The 15492-nt window shown below is 42.1% G+C and overlaps 2 protein-coding genes across 5 annotated transcripts; both read right to left on the reverse strand.

The window, feature by feature from the left end:
• Positions 1-336: 336 nt before the first annotated feature.
• On the reverse strand, positions 337-8053 carry panx2 (pannexin 2). Its single transcript, XM_085461279.1, has 6 exons — positions 7965-8053; positions 5281-5956; positions 2989-4103; positions 2580-2715; positions 2167-2352; positions 337-1940 (listed from the first exon to the last, which is right to left on the reverse strand). The coding sequence occupies exons 2-6, from the start codon at positions 5507-5509 to the stop codon at positions 1624-1626; spliced, it is 1983 nt and encodes a 660-aa protein (XP_085317405.1). The 5' UTR covers positions 5510-5956; positions 7965-8053; the 3' UTR covers positions 337-1623.
• A 1424-nt stretch (positions 8054-9477) lies between these two features.
• mlc1 (modulator of VRAC current 1) lies at positions 9478-14833 on the reverse strand. 4 transcript variants are annotated; one of them, XM_085461282.1, is made up of 12 exons: positions 14466-14833; positions 13813-14133; positions 12445-12534; positions 12226-12279; positions 12011-12112; positions 11768-11869; positions 11577-11648; positions 11371-11487; positions 11191-11247; positions 10782-10904; positions 10435-10605; positions 9478-10225 (listed from the first exon to the last, which is right to left on the reverse strand). In XM_085461282.1, exons 2-12 carry the CDS (start codon positions 14068-14070, stop codon positions 10148-10150), a joined length of 1224 nt encoding a protein of 407 aa, XP_085317408.1. In that variant the 5' UTR covers positions 14071-14133; positions 14466-14833; the 3' UTR covers positions 9478-10147. The 4 variants fall into 4 exon arrangements, with proteins under 4 accessions (XP_085317408.1, XP_085317410.1, XP_085317407.1 ...); XM_085461284.1 differs by having other exon boundaries at positions 10444-10605; positions 14466-14832; XM_085461281.1 differs by having other exon boundaries at positions 9478-10228; positions 14466-14832.
• Positions 14834-15492: the final 659 nt, after the last annotated feature.

Below are 15492 nucleotides of genomic sequence, written 5' to 3' on the forward strand. Positions count from 1 at the left end.
ACATGTAGTCATTGATTGTTGAGACGCATTTTGGGGGATTTAATTATAAAGATAACGCTTTTAATCCTTTTTTATGAACATTTCACACGTTACAACCAAAGCCATATTATCCATGTGATTACTCGCATTAGGACTGCTAAAGGTTTTCACAGGGCAACAGTCCTAATGTGTAAATCAACACAGTAAAATCATATTAAAGCAGAGCGCTGATACAATGTGCTCTCACACACTAGTACTACTCGTCCTAAAGTGCTTTTGGATGCATTTAGTGTGCTTAAGTAGTCTCTAACAAGGGGATTTTGAGCTAGCCTATGGAGATGAAGAATCACCAAGACAAAAGATTTCATTTAATTTTAATGCCCCAGAAAAAAAGGTATGCATAGGTCTACCCATTCTTTAGGTAGGCCCTGAAAATGAGACTAATGTCTTCTACAGTTGATGTCCTGTTGGTTTCTGAGTCAGTGCAGGCAGTTCCTTTATTCTAGTCTGTACCCTAATGTATGCAGCTGCAAGAAATGCAAAAAAAAATAGTCTGTGTGTTTATAGCAGATAATGAAAACCTTAGTCATTCTTATAAAACCCTTATCCTGCTCATCTATATATTCACTTCACATTAGACACTTCCTCAAGAAGCCAACAGAACACAAAAGGTCATATTTTACCAGTGAGTCCAGCTCCCGTCATCTCAGAGCTACTATTAAAGTCTTCAAAAAGAACACATCACGGTAACTGCCTTTTTTACAGCATCAAAACATATCTGGCATTAGTTTCACTAAGCAGTATTACAGTTCTACTTTGTTTTACAAAGTCACGCTTTCAATGGGGAGTCTGCTGTCTGCTGTACTTTCAAATGGCGTCCAAGTATAGTTAAGAATCGTGTTCTTATGCAATTGTGAAATGGCAGTAATTAGCCATGAAACATGTCATATTTAAACACCCCACAAGCAGTGAGTCATATACAGTGTCTATACATGTACAGCGTGTGGAATAAGATGTTCTAAGCGCATACATTATTGCCACAATTATACTGTGATCTTTTGCATATTAATTGTGCAGATCTCAACAACTGTATTGCATGAGCTACCTTTCTACTTGGCTAGTGGGATAAAGGGACTAAGCGTTATCATGTGATTAAAATACATTTTGTTTGATGTTGCAGATTTGCATTTCTAAAGTGTCTGCCTTTTTTAAAATTATTATTAGGAAAGTCACTCCTCGCTCTTTACCCTGTCTATATACTTTTTCAATATAACTGTGTGACCCTGCACTGTAGCACCCTGTTGAATTATGTCACTGCTGGTTTCATTGGTGGGTGATTAGCTATACACAGTCATCCTGAGACATGAGTGTGACATCATTTCCTACAGTAATAAGCTGGTCAACACAGGTAACGAAACATATATCTCTCAGTTTATCCTTTCTGAAAGCTCAGCTTTGCCACAAGAGTCTTCCCAAGTCACATCTATTCCATTTCTGCTCCAACAATCCTGGAAGTACAGAAGTTAATTGAAAGATCAGAGGTGGCAGCTGATAGAAGGTGACTGGCATGGAGGTTATGTGTGTAGAGTGCAGTGTCAGGGAAAATAATCTCAGTCACGGTTCCTCTTCTTCTTCTCCTCTTCCTCAACATTCTCCTGCAGCGATGAGCTCCCCAGGCCTCTCTGCCAGCCTGTCCCTCCCGCTTTCATCCTCTTCTTCCTCAAAGAGAGTACGATGCATACTCAGTAGCTGGTGTGTGGGTGCTCTTGTTAGTGGAGGTGGTTGAGACTCAGCATTTTCCTTCTGAGTGGAAGGCCCCAGTTGTTGAGGTGAGGACTTGGGACTGAGCGCATCTTCACTGGAGGGAGGGTTGGGGCTAACTCCATTTACATATGTAGTGGTGGACAGGGTCCCTGCAGAGAAGGCAGCGTTGGTTGATTCTGGAGAGCGAATCTTATTCTCTGTAATCAAATAAATATACAGAATAAAAATGGGAGCTAAAGAGAAAGAAAGTAAAAATATTAGCTGGCCAAAGGTGATTGGCCATGCAGCACAAGCATCGTATGCAAGTAGAATGTGTATGTTGTAAATAGCTATGCCCACTGTCCTGCTGTAGAAATGCACTATGAAAGGCACATCCAAATGAAATGATATCTCTGTCTCAGGCATAAGCACAATGAGAGCTACCTGTAATTGCACTGGACACATGAACCACAGTGTGTGTGCCTTCAAGGTACACTGTATCCATGTTGTGCTCTGAGGGTAGAGGTTCTGTGGTTGTGGTCTCCACCTTGGGCTTGCGAGTTGTCAACATATACGGGTGGACATCCAAAGAGAAGTTGCGTGTATGCTTTTTCTCCATTCCACTTACATCTACAATCAGAAAATAAGTAGATCATTAGAGCAGATGGGGAGACCACCCATCAAGAGTGTTGTTTAAACTGTCTCAGTTCATTTTATGGTCACAGAATTCGCCTACATAATACTAGATACATAGGAACATATGTTTCATACTGGTCGGATAGTGCGCCTAACTTATTTAAACTAATTATAAAAGCTTTAAAATGTCTTTCTTACTACATATTCAAACTACCCGATACCTTTTGTTGAAGGATGCTGTGTGCTCTTGTTATCCAAAATAGGTGCAATAATGCTGTCTGCCACTATTTTTCGTCTGAGAGGTTTGGGTTTTTCCTGCTTTGTGTTATTTTCCAGCCGTGTCAGGGTGAGAGGTTCCTTCACATTGGACAGAAAATAAAAAGAGGTCAGTTCAAGTCTTCAACAGCAACAGATGAAGTCTTCTTACTATTTTGCATATATTGTAAGTCCTAAAAGAAAGCTGCTTCTTATGCCTCTTCAGTGAAAAAGGCCCTTATCAAGAGTTACTATTACACCATTTGAAGGATTATGGCCTAGAGTATGTGCGCTCCACTGAGTCAATATTTAAAGTAAGGGTCAATCTGCTTCTAGAGGATAGTACATTTTGCATTCAGAAACATGTTTCCTTACCCTAAATGGTTGAGGAAGAGGATTTGAGGATGGGATCCATTTAATCTTCTTACGAGGTCGTTTGACGACCAGTGGCTCACCACCCATCTCTCGAACCCCGAGGTCAGAAGGATCCATATTGGGATCAATTGTTTGGATCCCAGATTCCCTCACAGTGGGTGTGGCATCATGGTTGGACTGTGCAAGTGCAGCCAGCAGCTGCCTGACTACATTGTCGTACATGAGGTCACTCTCATTGGTGATGAAGTCCAGTCGGTTGAGCGACTTAATGTGATCCCTGTTCTCATTGCAGAACATGGCCAGGATGTTGATATCGCAGAACTGAGACTTCTGCCAGCGTCGCCGCGTTTTAATTCCAACCTTATGGAGTTTGTCGAATACAAAGTTGGACTTGCGTACCACAAAAAGATGCAGCAAATTAACCAGAATGATGAGGTTCATGGTGCAGAGTAGAGCAATATCTACTGCTGCCATGATGCGCTGCAGCTGCACAGCAGGCAGCTTACAGTTGACCCTGAGCTTCAGCTCTGGATAGCTGCTAATGTCTGGGTGCTCACCTAGTGCACAGGTGAACTCATTTTGCCTTTGGCGGGCATAGTAGGTGCTCAGGTAGGAAATGGGTATTGAACTGAGGCAGATAATAGAAAGATGGCGAGCCAGGTAAATCTTGGCCAAAAAGTTGCTTTGGCCTCGTCTCTCCAAATATTTCTCAAAGAGGTTCTGCTCAGGGCTCTTCTCTTTCTCTGCATTCTCTATGATCTCCCTCCTCTCCCGCTCAGTTATGCCCGGCCCTTTGGACTGGATCTGCTTCTCGATCTTTGGGGCCCGGCCCTCAGCAGCTCGATGATAGCAGTTATCAATCTCTTGAAGCAGGAAATTGAGCTCTGAAGTGAGCCTTGTAGAGGCGAGGAACTCCCAGCCCAAAGCAGGAATGTACATGATTCCCGCAAAGGCCAGCAGAGCATAGGGGAGGAACTTGTGCTCAAATAGCGAAGGCCACTCAGCTGGCTCCATACCAGGTTTAGCATCACGAAGCTCTGTCCAGCAGTAGCCTCTTGCATACAGTGCCTGGTCTCGAGTGAAGTTGTGTGGTGTGTAACAGTATATGGACTCCTCTGAGAAAAGTACAAGTATAAAGAATCAGTCCAAACTTTTCTTTAAATTACATCTCATAATAGATTGTGCTGCAAACTGTTCTCCTTATTTCTGTTAGTAACAACATGTTAGTAAGTAAATGACATGTAAGATCAGGCAGAAATACTTTTAATAACATCAGCTCTAAGTAACAATGATATTTATGCTACTTATTTAAAAGTGATATCTGGAAATGGATGCATGTGCAACATTCAGTAACAGGAGTCAAAACTGAACCATAACATGGCTCTGCAAAACACTGCAGATCCTTACAAACAGTTAAAATAATAGCTCTTCTTCAAGCTAAACCTATGACTTGTGAATCAGTAGACACATGTTTCAGTGATTCATTACATTCTCTAGGAAATATCTTGCACCTTTCTCATCATTCATTTTTAATCAGTACTCTCATCTCATCTTTTAGAACCCATTCAACACAAAGCATTGTGTGTCTCTGATCATACTCAAGCCACATTTTGAAACGAAAGAAGCACCTTTCAGGCTCTCACAGAGGAAATGAGAACACCCAGATCACTTCACTGTCCATTATGTACAAGACTAAAAGGTTTGAGGGATCACCAGTTCCATTTAATCTTTCAAACTAAGCACTGTCACCTCTGTTATTATCAGTGGTTATTAGATTTTCTCTTTTAAATAAACATGCATTCTATTGTTATTAGGGATAAGGATAATGTGTGCAATGACAACACTTGTTTCATTCACAGAATGCTAGGCACCATCTTTGTGCTGAGTTTCCTCAAAAATAATAAACTCTTCTGCACATCCACTGACTTGCTGTTTAAACACATAGTCCCAGCTGGTTACATGCTACACAGAGCCTGACTCAGCAATGAACCGACATTCCTCTCTGGGTTTTCACTCTGTCTTCTACCCAAACCCACCCTTGTCTCCTAAATCTGTAATCACTTTCACTCCCTCAGTTCTCCAATCTGTTTTCTTCTCTCTCTGGCATCTAGTATTTCAGCTTTTCTTTTTTGCTCTGCACCATACTGCTCCCTTCTCTTTTATGCCTTGTTTCCAGCTTACACTTCTTACTACTGTATGTATGCAGCCAAAACCTTTCTCTGATCAAAAGCGGTCAGAGGGCAAACAGCTGCAGGTGTGGCTTTAGCAATGAACCCCCCTCTAGCAGCTCACCTGCAAAGTTCCTTGTGAAGACCAGGGTGACTAGCAGGATGGGGATGATGACTGTCCCTATAGTAACAACGCGATCAAAAGGAAGCTCCAGTTTGATTTGCACCATGAGGCCAGCCAGTGCCCCGCCCTTCTCATCCTGAGAGGAACCCGGCAAGATCAGCTCCTTCAGCTTCTCGCCTGCAAGTAGAGCTGTAGCCATGTCCAAGTTTTGATCGAGGATGTTCTGCATCCGGAACAAAAATAATGCACACCACAACCCCCCTCTGGGCAAGAGGGGAGACTAGACACTCCCTGATGAAGTTAGATACTCGTCAAAACAATGCTAGAAGCCACACGTGCCACACGTGCGCAGGAATGTGTGGCCAGCTTCAGCCCCTGTCACCTTGTGTGGAAAAGTAGTGGGTCATACTGTGTGGCCTGTGTTCTTCAGGTCTCAGACTCTTCTACCGTTTCATGCAGCTCTTCTGTTGCAGACAAACAGACATAATGTGCACTGCTCACTCAGCCTCTCCGTTGTGCATCCCCATGTTTGTGTGTCTCTACAGCGTCTGGCCTCAGTCTGCAGACCCTGTGCTGCAGGTTGAGAAATGAGCTGAGTTTGGGGATGTGTTCTTGCAAACCCCAGGGAGAGTTGTTACATGAGCTTGGGAAAGGAGAATCAGTGACCAGTCCTTTCCTGAAAGACAGACAACAAGTTAAGGGCAGTGTAGTGTGTTCATTTCTATAAAGGTACACCGAGGTGCAAGTTGTCATTGAATGTACAATAGCATATTAGCGTAATTTAAAAGAGCAACAGTCTGATTGATACTGCTTCACACCTTCTTCCAGAAGGCTCTCTGTTCCCATCCATCGTCCTCTTTAATGCAGTCATGTGGCCAGGGATTTCTAATCCTCCCTCTCTGACCAGTGAAGTGTGAGGAGGATTTTTGTCTTTGATCAAGCAAGGACACTAAAGGGCAAGTTTATACTCGGAGGACTATTTTAATTTTAAACTGTTTAAAGCATACTTTGATGAAGCGTCTATTTGTGTTAATACATTAAAGGCCTGATATCTTGGGGACTGACTCTGTTTCAAATTTCACCCCGCTCCTCTCTGGACTATCTGGAACAACATGTTCACACAAGGATGTCAGATGAACCCCGACACTTGTCAGTGACATCAGGGGGTTATCATGTGTGGCTTATCGTGTGCATCTGAGAGTGGCTATTTGAGATTGAATGCATGCATGGTCAGGGCTGTAACTATGGAAATGCTTTAAACTTGCTTGGTCATTTCACAGGAAGCTCTTACAAATTCCCTTCATGCGGAGTTTGAATACATCACCACTTTCCATCAACAATCCCACTTGCTCCTGCATTTTCCCTTCATATATGAAATCTTTTTTTAAAGCGCTCAATTTGAGGCTCAAAATGTAACCTAATATCTTGATGAGGACAACCTTGAGAATGTGGTTTCGTGGGTAAAAGGGACAATTAGCTGCCAACTTTATAGCACATGCTTAGCAGTGAGAAGGATCACAAGAAGATGATTCTTTTGAAATTACAGCAGAGTATAATATTCAAGGTTGCACAGGTTAATGCTGAGATCACTGGTTCTATATCTGAAATAGAGAAGAAGATGTCTCTCGTGAGGTATGAAACATTTACTTTAAACTATTTTCTCAACTGCCTCATGACAGTCAAGATTTATTTTTACCCTCAAAGACTATCTCATGGAAGATCAGAGAAGAAGTAAAGTTTGCATAATTTAAATTTAAAGGGGTAGAACACCCATTTCGGGAGCTCAGCTGGAAGCTGCACTGCCGTCTGCGAGCCACTGGCACTGGTCCAGTCAGACAGATTATACTCCTCAGTTGGGCAATGCTACCAGTGTTTAGAGAGGGAATCCCAGATTTCTTGGCTACTACAACATCCAGCTAGAGTTTGGCCAGTTCAGTCAGCTACAAAGACACAGAGCCAGGCTCCGGGACAAGAGCTGAAGGAGAGAAGCTCCATTCATCCATTATTAATTAATGATAGCTGAGGAAGGAAGAACTTTCAGGACTGATGTGATGTCTTCTCACAAATGTGATCAGATAACAGTCCAGTGAACAGAGTTTAGACAACGTTCTCTATATGCCCTAAACAGTGCACAGGAGACGATGTCATCACCCTTACGATTTCCTCAGTTGTGTCAGTCTCTGACGGAAACACCTGCAGGAAGATTTATTTGGGTTGAGAAGATCACCATGCCCTTAGTCGGTGTTCTGCTAGGACGCTTTTAAGTGCTGTTTCTTGACTATCAGTTCCAAGACACTAGAAAAACCAGGAGGACACTTTCACCACAGACATGGCATTGCAGTGAATTGCAGCTGCCTGCAAATGACGACCCCTTTCAGCACCCGCGCGGTGGATAGTTCCCGAATAGCCAGCCAGAGACGAGCCGCTAAACAACATCAAGTGTAGCGATTGTGTGTGTCAGAGGAAGCGAAAGTATGTGTGAGTGTGTGAGCTGCTCCGTGTGTGAGAGAGACAGAAGAGGAGATGCTCAGGATGCTGAATACCTGTATGAACTGTGTACCTGTCCGCACCAGATGAACCACCGCTACATTTCTTGCTCTGGTGCAAAAAACGGAACAATGTGCAAGCTTTCAGGAAAAACAAACAAACAAACAAACAAACAAACAAAAACAAAATTCACTCACCGTCTCTCGTTGCATCTCCCGGCACGGTAAGAGTTAATCTGCAGTGCGGGCGAGCAGCTACAGCATGTATCCGAGGCACACCGGTTTGTTCCGCCTTTCCCCCCCCAGCTCCAACCCTCTCCTCTTCCCTCCCCTCCCCGCCCTGCTTCTTCCTCAGAAACAAGAGATGAGAAACACATTAAGATTCTGTAGTTCAACACATCCCCTCTCTTTGAATCGCAGGATTAAGTGCGCATTTCAGACAGAAAGGCGAGCTAAGATGCTAAAAACATATCCCAATCCATATCCGGATTATATTTATTTTGAAAGGTTTACCTGTGAAACTGCCTCTTATAGACACAGCTCTATGGATTTTAGGATTCTTGGATATGACAGGCTCTAAAAGATAACCTTCTATTAAATATAAATAAGCAGTCCTTCGAAATGTTATTAGTATTACTATATTTAAAGGCTAAGACTTGTCACTGAAGCCTTTAGTATAGGCTAAGTGAAACAAACACCGGCTATTAGTCTACTCAAAGCCCACATTAGCTTAGTCTACAACCAAACCACAAGGCACTGACAGGCTTTTGTTTCCCACTGATATTGGTTTATCCCACCTGCCCATCATCTGTGACTGTGGGACTGCCACAGAGACACGCAAACAGGGAATGGGAAAGATGTCTGTCATTCAAACTCACTGGGTGTGGCGAGCATTTTTGCTTTTTTTGGACATCAACTAGTCATCTATTACTAAATTATGTAGGCCATAATTTCAAGAAGTACTTAAAGGAAAACGACACAAAATGCTTAGTGCACTGAAATATATTGCTTTTGATCACGCTGAATGTCACGGATGAACTTTCTGCTGCAGAGCACAACACTCCTGTACAAGGACAGTTTCATCGATGCTCTCTCTTCTTTGTCTCAGACACTTTTAACTCAAGCCGGTTTCCACCGGTTAGGGTATCCTTACCTCACCGTCTGCCATCTCTCACTCTCTTCTTGGTCATGTTGCAGTATGATAAAGCGTCTTGTTGTGGCGGTTTAAGTAATAATAATAATTATTATAATAATAATGACCTGATGTGATGAGAATTATATTCATATTTGACAAGCCAAAACTGACCAGACATCGTTATAGTGACCACCCCATTTCCTCCTCCTTTATAGTTTTAATATGAGTAAGAGATGTGAGGTGTCTAGCTCAGAGACAGACACAGGAGCAGAGGGATGTGGGAAAATTGATAAAGGAAGGAAATGAAGTTAATAAATATAACAATATGAGAAGGCAATTTTCATGTCCAAATGCAAACACAGGGGTGCTGAAGTTATTGCAATTAAACCGATACACACATAAATTCCACCTCACAGCTTGGTATCAAATTATAAGATAATATCTGAACAACATTTCCATGAAAGTTATTTTCAGATGAAGACTTTTTTCTTGTTCTTGGTTTTCCCAGCACAGAAAAAACCCATTTCCCATTCATAAAAAACATTCAACACGTACACAAATTTACTCTTGACATACTTAGTGCTGATGGCATTTTATTTTGCACAAGGCATACTTTCAGTTAGTATCATTTACATCAGTTGATACTGCTGCACATCGGCTATATTAAAGCAGTTCTCCTGTAAAAACTACCACACAAGGAACCTGGCTACTGAGTTAGACTTTGCCATGGATTTAAATACACTTCATTAGTTTTTGCATTTGTTGCATCTTCCACCATGATTAGTCACCAACATGTGAACGGGCAGAAAACTGTTTCAAATTAGGATATATAAAGAACTGTTTCAATTTTGTGCTAGGGATATTTTCTATTACTTGTCATTGACTCGCATATTTTCAATGCAACTAGCATACAGTGTAAAAATACATTAAATCTCCTGACCACAAAAAATACCACAGTGGTACCAATATGGAAAACACACATAAAAGCATTATCTATGTAAGAAAAAAACACTAACAAAAGCAAAACAAAGTACACCGTTTCAAATTTTTTTCTCCTATCTTTGCTTCATTTTTGTGTATTTTGTTCTTTATTCCAGTCTCCAGTTTTCCGTGTCTTTCCAATACTGCTTTTCCCTCTTGCTCTAATATTCTCTGTCTTCTGATTATACTCTTGAATTTGCAGCTTATAGCGCTTGTTTTACCCTTCTTCTATCACCAGGTCTCTCCAAATTCCTGGATGTTCTCTTCATTGAGCCATTTGGACCACAACTGCCTTCCAAGCTCTGTCTTTGTCAAAATCCTGAAATGCTCCATTTGATGTTTGCTGCTGTGGAGGATGAAAAGGAAAGAAAATATTCAGAGGAATCAGGTGTTGAGCATGAGTGGTACTGTGCTATTTTTGCATGTAGTTCATTAATTGATACATATGCATTTACATGTGGTATACCTTGATGCTATACTCATCAGTAAATGTCTGTTGTTGTAAGTAGTGATATAGACAAGAGCAGGATTTGCACATATGGGTGTGTTTACCTGGCATACCTCACAGTAATGCATCTGGGTCTGAATGTTGTCATCACACTCTGGAGCTCCCATGCGAAGCTGACTTTTGTAGGTGGCACAGTGCACCACAGTGGCTGAAGTAAGAATTGCCTGCACCAGCAGCAGCACCATCAGAATCAGCAGCAATATGTCATAGGATTGCTGGGATACAAAGAGAGACAAGCACATATATGTGAAATTGGTGTAGTTTTAAAAGTAATTTCTCATGATTTACTTCCCCAGCTCCTGTATTTTTGTTTTTAATGACACCAGAGCTAAGTGGATAACTCTTGAAAATACAAACACAACCATATATTTTCACTTCACTTTAGCCTCACTTTGGCTGTAGGCACATCATGCAGGAATATTTCAATAAAGCTGATCACACTGCAAGAGAGGAAGCCAGAGGCTGAAAAGAGCAGAGGAGACGTCACGCTGCTGATGGCAATCAACACCTCCACCTGAGAGATACAGGGTTGAGAGCAGAAAGAAAAAAGGCGGAAAAAAGAACACAAAAAGCCAGTAGAAAGAAGAAATAGATGTGGTATTTAGATGAAATTATACCTGCTCCAATGACATTTTGCACCCACGTGATTGCAAATAGCAGGAGGAAAAAGTTTAGATTGAAAACAAAGTCATAAAACACTGAAGTATATGAATTTCAAGTTTAAAACCAACTCCATGGTATAACAGCTTTACACTGTACTAATCTCACAGATCCTGCAGATATCAGATTATTGTACTCACCAGGCATTTGTTAGGGTATTCTGACACAACATGACTGGCAATAGCACTGGGGAAACACTGCAAAGAATAACAGGTAATGTTATGCGATTGAGTTGCTCGTCAGTCATTTTAAACATACCTTATCATTCTGAGTGGCCACAAGTGCCTTAAAAAACAGTAAGCTTTATTAAGCCAACTTACAGCCACAAGGATCCAGAAAAATGTAACAGACAAGTAGGGACCAGGCAACAAAGCGTCCATGTTGAGCGCAATAATGCCTCCAAATACAGCCGAGATTCCTACAATCACTTCAATTACCTGTTGCAGACATCAGTTATGGATTAAAAGAAAAACATATACATATATAGGTTATATAGTTATACTTATTTATATGCAAGTTTACTCACAGAATATGCTTTAAGGAGCCGAGTGGGGAAGACTGCAGGTTTGATAATCACAGGCCTGTCGTATGACCCCGACTGGAGGATGGATAGAAAAATGAAAATTGTTTAGGATGAAAGAATGAAAGGGAACAAAAACAAACAAATAAACAAAAAACAAAAAAATCACTCATGTAGACATGCATACACTCACACACCTTCCTGTGGCAGCAGCAGTCCTCTGCAGAGCGGGCTGACAGGATGACAGTGCTGGCCATCAACACCTCCAACAAGATCATCAGGATAAGGTTGAAGTTAATCTGAGAACAGACAGAACATGTTAGGGGGCGAGAACAGAGACGCAACTGCTAAAAGAGAAAACAAAATATAAAAGAATAACTCAAAATGTTTGTGTTTGTGCATCCAAAAGGACATGTAGTTTTCAATTCAGATGGATTTACATTGACAGCTGAGGGGTTCAAGACCAGCTTACAACCAAACCAAACCAGGCATGTGGTCGTCACAGCAAATGTTGACACATAGACCACTTGAAAATCTGACACCTTAAAGGAAACATGAGAGTCTAATTAGTATCGTGCTTCGGTAAAAGCTTCAATTAAAAACCATTAAGACATAATTATCTGTTTAGCCTTTGATGAGTTCATTGTTTACTCACTGCAACGTGTCTGTTCTTGGCAATAGCAAAACTAGCTATTGCTGCAGGGATGCCCTGTGAAGAATACCAACAAAAAGGAGCTGCTGTATTTATCTATGAAGACCATTACTGCCATTTTTGACATGACTCCTGTATAAAGAGTGTGAAAGATGCAGCAAGGTATGCTAGCTTTCAAAGCAATATCAGCATGTGATTAAAGTAACTGTGATGGTCACTTACAGAGCCCGCAGCACAGCGCAGGTAGTCCATGGCAACAGGAAACACATTTCCCAAGTACAGAGAGAAACCAGATGTGATGAGCAGACAGCCCTGAGGACACACCGACGCACACACACATACAGCCATGTATACACAATTAAAAGGGTCATAAATGCATTCAGCAGGTAAAACTGTGCAAGAATTCCTCTCTCATACACACGAGCCATTTGAGAAGTAACTAAGCCAACTGCATAATCCTGCCTGGTGCAACAGCCCCACCAAGACTCTTGCGTCCGGTGGGCAGGTGTCTGACTGATAAACACTAAATAATCACAACTGATATACCTGCAATTTACCAGAAATACATAGGTATGCTTCTAGTATGATCTGCGACAAAGTGGGTACTTTTTTTTGCAATAAACACAATTTGGTTTTAGTTTGAGCAACAATTTTCTGGCATGTAGCGTTTACAAGTATATATTAGATTTTATCATATACATTTGTGTAGTCAGCATGATCTTTTAGTTAACCAAACTTCATTTCTATCTAGGGTAGTGTCTGTATAGTTCAGCTTCTTCCAATGTGCAGCAATTTACACACTGCAAAACTTTCCCCGCGTTGATCCTTGCATTGAGCTGGGTGTGTCTGCTCACACTTACACTATGTGCACAAGAGTATTGGGCCACATCTCTTAATCACTGAACTCAATAATAATATGGGGCTGGGCTTTGGCTCCCTTCCAGTTCCAGTGCAGAGAAGTCTTGATGCTTACCATGACAATTATGTGCATCTCACTTCATGGGAAAGGCCCTTTTATGTTCCAGCATGACTGTGCTAGGTGAGCTTGCTGTGGAAGAGCGTGACTGGCCTTACCTCAACCCCACAGAACACCTTTGGGAAGAACTATAAGGGAGATTTTCAGCCAGGTCATCTATTCCAGCATTAGTGTCCAACCTAAATGATCTTTTGGATGAATGGGCAAAAATTTCCACAGCCAGATTTTCTATGTAAAAGGCTTCTCAGAAGAGTGGAAGGTATTATAGTTGCTAAAGAAGGGGCAAAGTCCTTAAAATGCCTACAGATTTAGAATGGGATGTCCTAAAAGAGCTTTTAGGCAGTCCAATATTTTTGTCTAAATAGTGTAACACAATACACATGCCCAAAATTGATCTGCTAACATTTTAATTATTGAAACAACCCCATCATGGTGTTCTTTCCTTGTGGAAGCACAAAACAGGATTTCTTGTTGCCACTTCTCACTCAAAATTTCAAGATTGGGGCTACTCAAAAAAAGAAATCACCCCAAACTTTAAATCTGTGTGTTATGGACTAAATAGAAAAATCCTGTAGTGTGCTTTCGTTGCTTCCCCTGACTGTCTTTCCTCTCACCCCTATGAGGACACTGTAGAGCCAGGCCCTGTAGCTGAAGCAGGGGTGCTTTAGGGGCTCCGGCTGGGCCAGCTGCAGGTCACTGGCCCTCACGTCCACTGTGTAGCTGTCCCGTTCAGACCTATCCCGCTCCCCTCGGTCTGGCCTTCTCTCAGCTCCCCGGTCACCCCGTCGTCCCAGTGTCCCATTTCCTCTCTCCAGAGTGGGCATGTGGGTGTAGGTGAACTCCTCTCTGGCCGACAGCTCTTCGCGCTGCATTGTTAAAGTGGCTGGTGGCTTGCTTCAGTAGCAGGGTGAAAAGTATGGAGTGAAGAAAACACCCTGTGGGAAAGAATGAAAAAACAAAAAACAATATCACATTCCAAACAAGGACAAGCTCTTCGTCTTCTCATCATGTTTCTCTTTACGATCGTTCCTTTCAACAAGAGGTCCAGTAATTGTAAAAAGTGATGATGGCAATCGGAGCTCTCAGATCGGAGCTTTCAGGGGAAAATCAATTAAAATCACATTAAATAAAGAGAAAGTATGCCATTAGGCTACTAATCATGCAGTGTAACAAAAACACCCCACACCCCTCCCCTTGTTTCTGTCGGTTCAAGCCAAGAGAACTTACTCTACATTCCACTGCTTCTTTTTTGCTTGTCTGAACTCACCTACTGTTGTTTGTCTCGCAAAGTCTTCCCAGTTATTTTCCAGGAAATGTATCCTTCAAGAACTGGAATCATATAACCACAAAGAAGACAGTTTGTCTTTGCTCGAAGCTCCTTCTGCTCCCCATCTCTCTCCCTCGCAACTTGCAGCCTCTTGCACCCCCACTCTCCTCCTCTTTTCCTTTTCCTCTCTTTCTTTCCCGTTACACGGCGTTACTCAGAAACAGTTCTGAAAAGTTTTTTGAACCCATCAAAGCGTGGAGCTAAAACACATGGCTCTTGTGCTGCCAGCCTACTTTGTGCCAAAGAGAGAGCGGCTGTGCATGACAACAAGGGGAGGATGAAGGGGCTCGCACTGGGGGCAGAGTTAGAAGGGCAAACACCCTCTTTACCCTCCTTTTTGCCCATGCAGCCACACATGCACATCAAGGCACTCACAAAACTGAACAATAGGCCTTCAGAACTGAGCACATAAGAAATTTAGAAAGGCACATTCATAGCAAGTAGAAATTCGCACAAGTGCAGAATCAAACTGTTGTTTTTTGCCTACAGTTAAGTGCGTCCCCCTGTTGTGTCCCCCCTCACAACTTCCCTCTGTGTTACTTAGTGTTTCACTGCACTTCACAGCCCACTAAATTAAGATGCCCAGCAGTGCTTTAGAAAAGAGGCGACAGAGACATTTCCATGGCCTAATCACATGGTCCCTTGTGTGACACGGCTAATCTGATGATGGATCATTTCTGCTCCATATAAGAATCTCTTAATGACTCATTAAGGACTAAATCCAATTGGATAACAACATTTTGTGGGTGTGTGTTAATTGTGTCCGTGTTTAAATGTCTACATATGTGAGCACCTCGGGATTCCTTTCAGTCTTTAACACAGCCAAGCATTCTCAGTTCAACATTGTTCCTTGGTGGTGGTAACCATGGCGACTCCTTAACAACTGCTGTCACCACAGCCCTTGCCATTCCCTGCCCAAAACACAACACACATGCGCACGCACACACACACACACACACACACACAC

This window comes from Copadichromis virginalis, linkage group LG7 (genome assembly GCF_057382275.1).
Source record: "Copadichromis virginalis isolate Kocher_CV1m ecotype Utaka linkage group LG7, C_Virginalis_male_GT1.1, whole genome shotgun sequence".
Lineage (NCBI taxonomy): Eukaryota > Metazoa > Chordata > Actinopteri > Cichliformes > Cichlidae > Copadichromis > Copadichromis virginalis.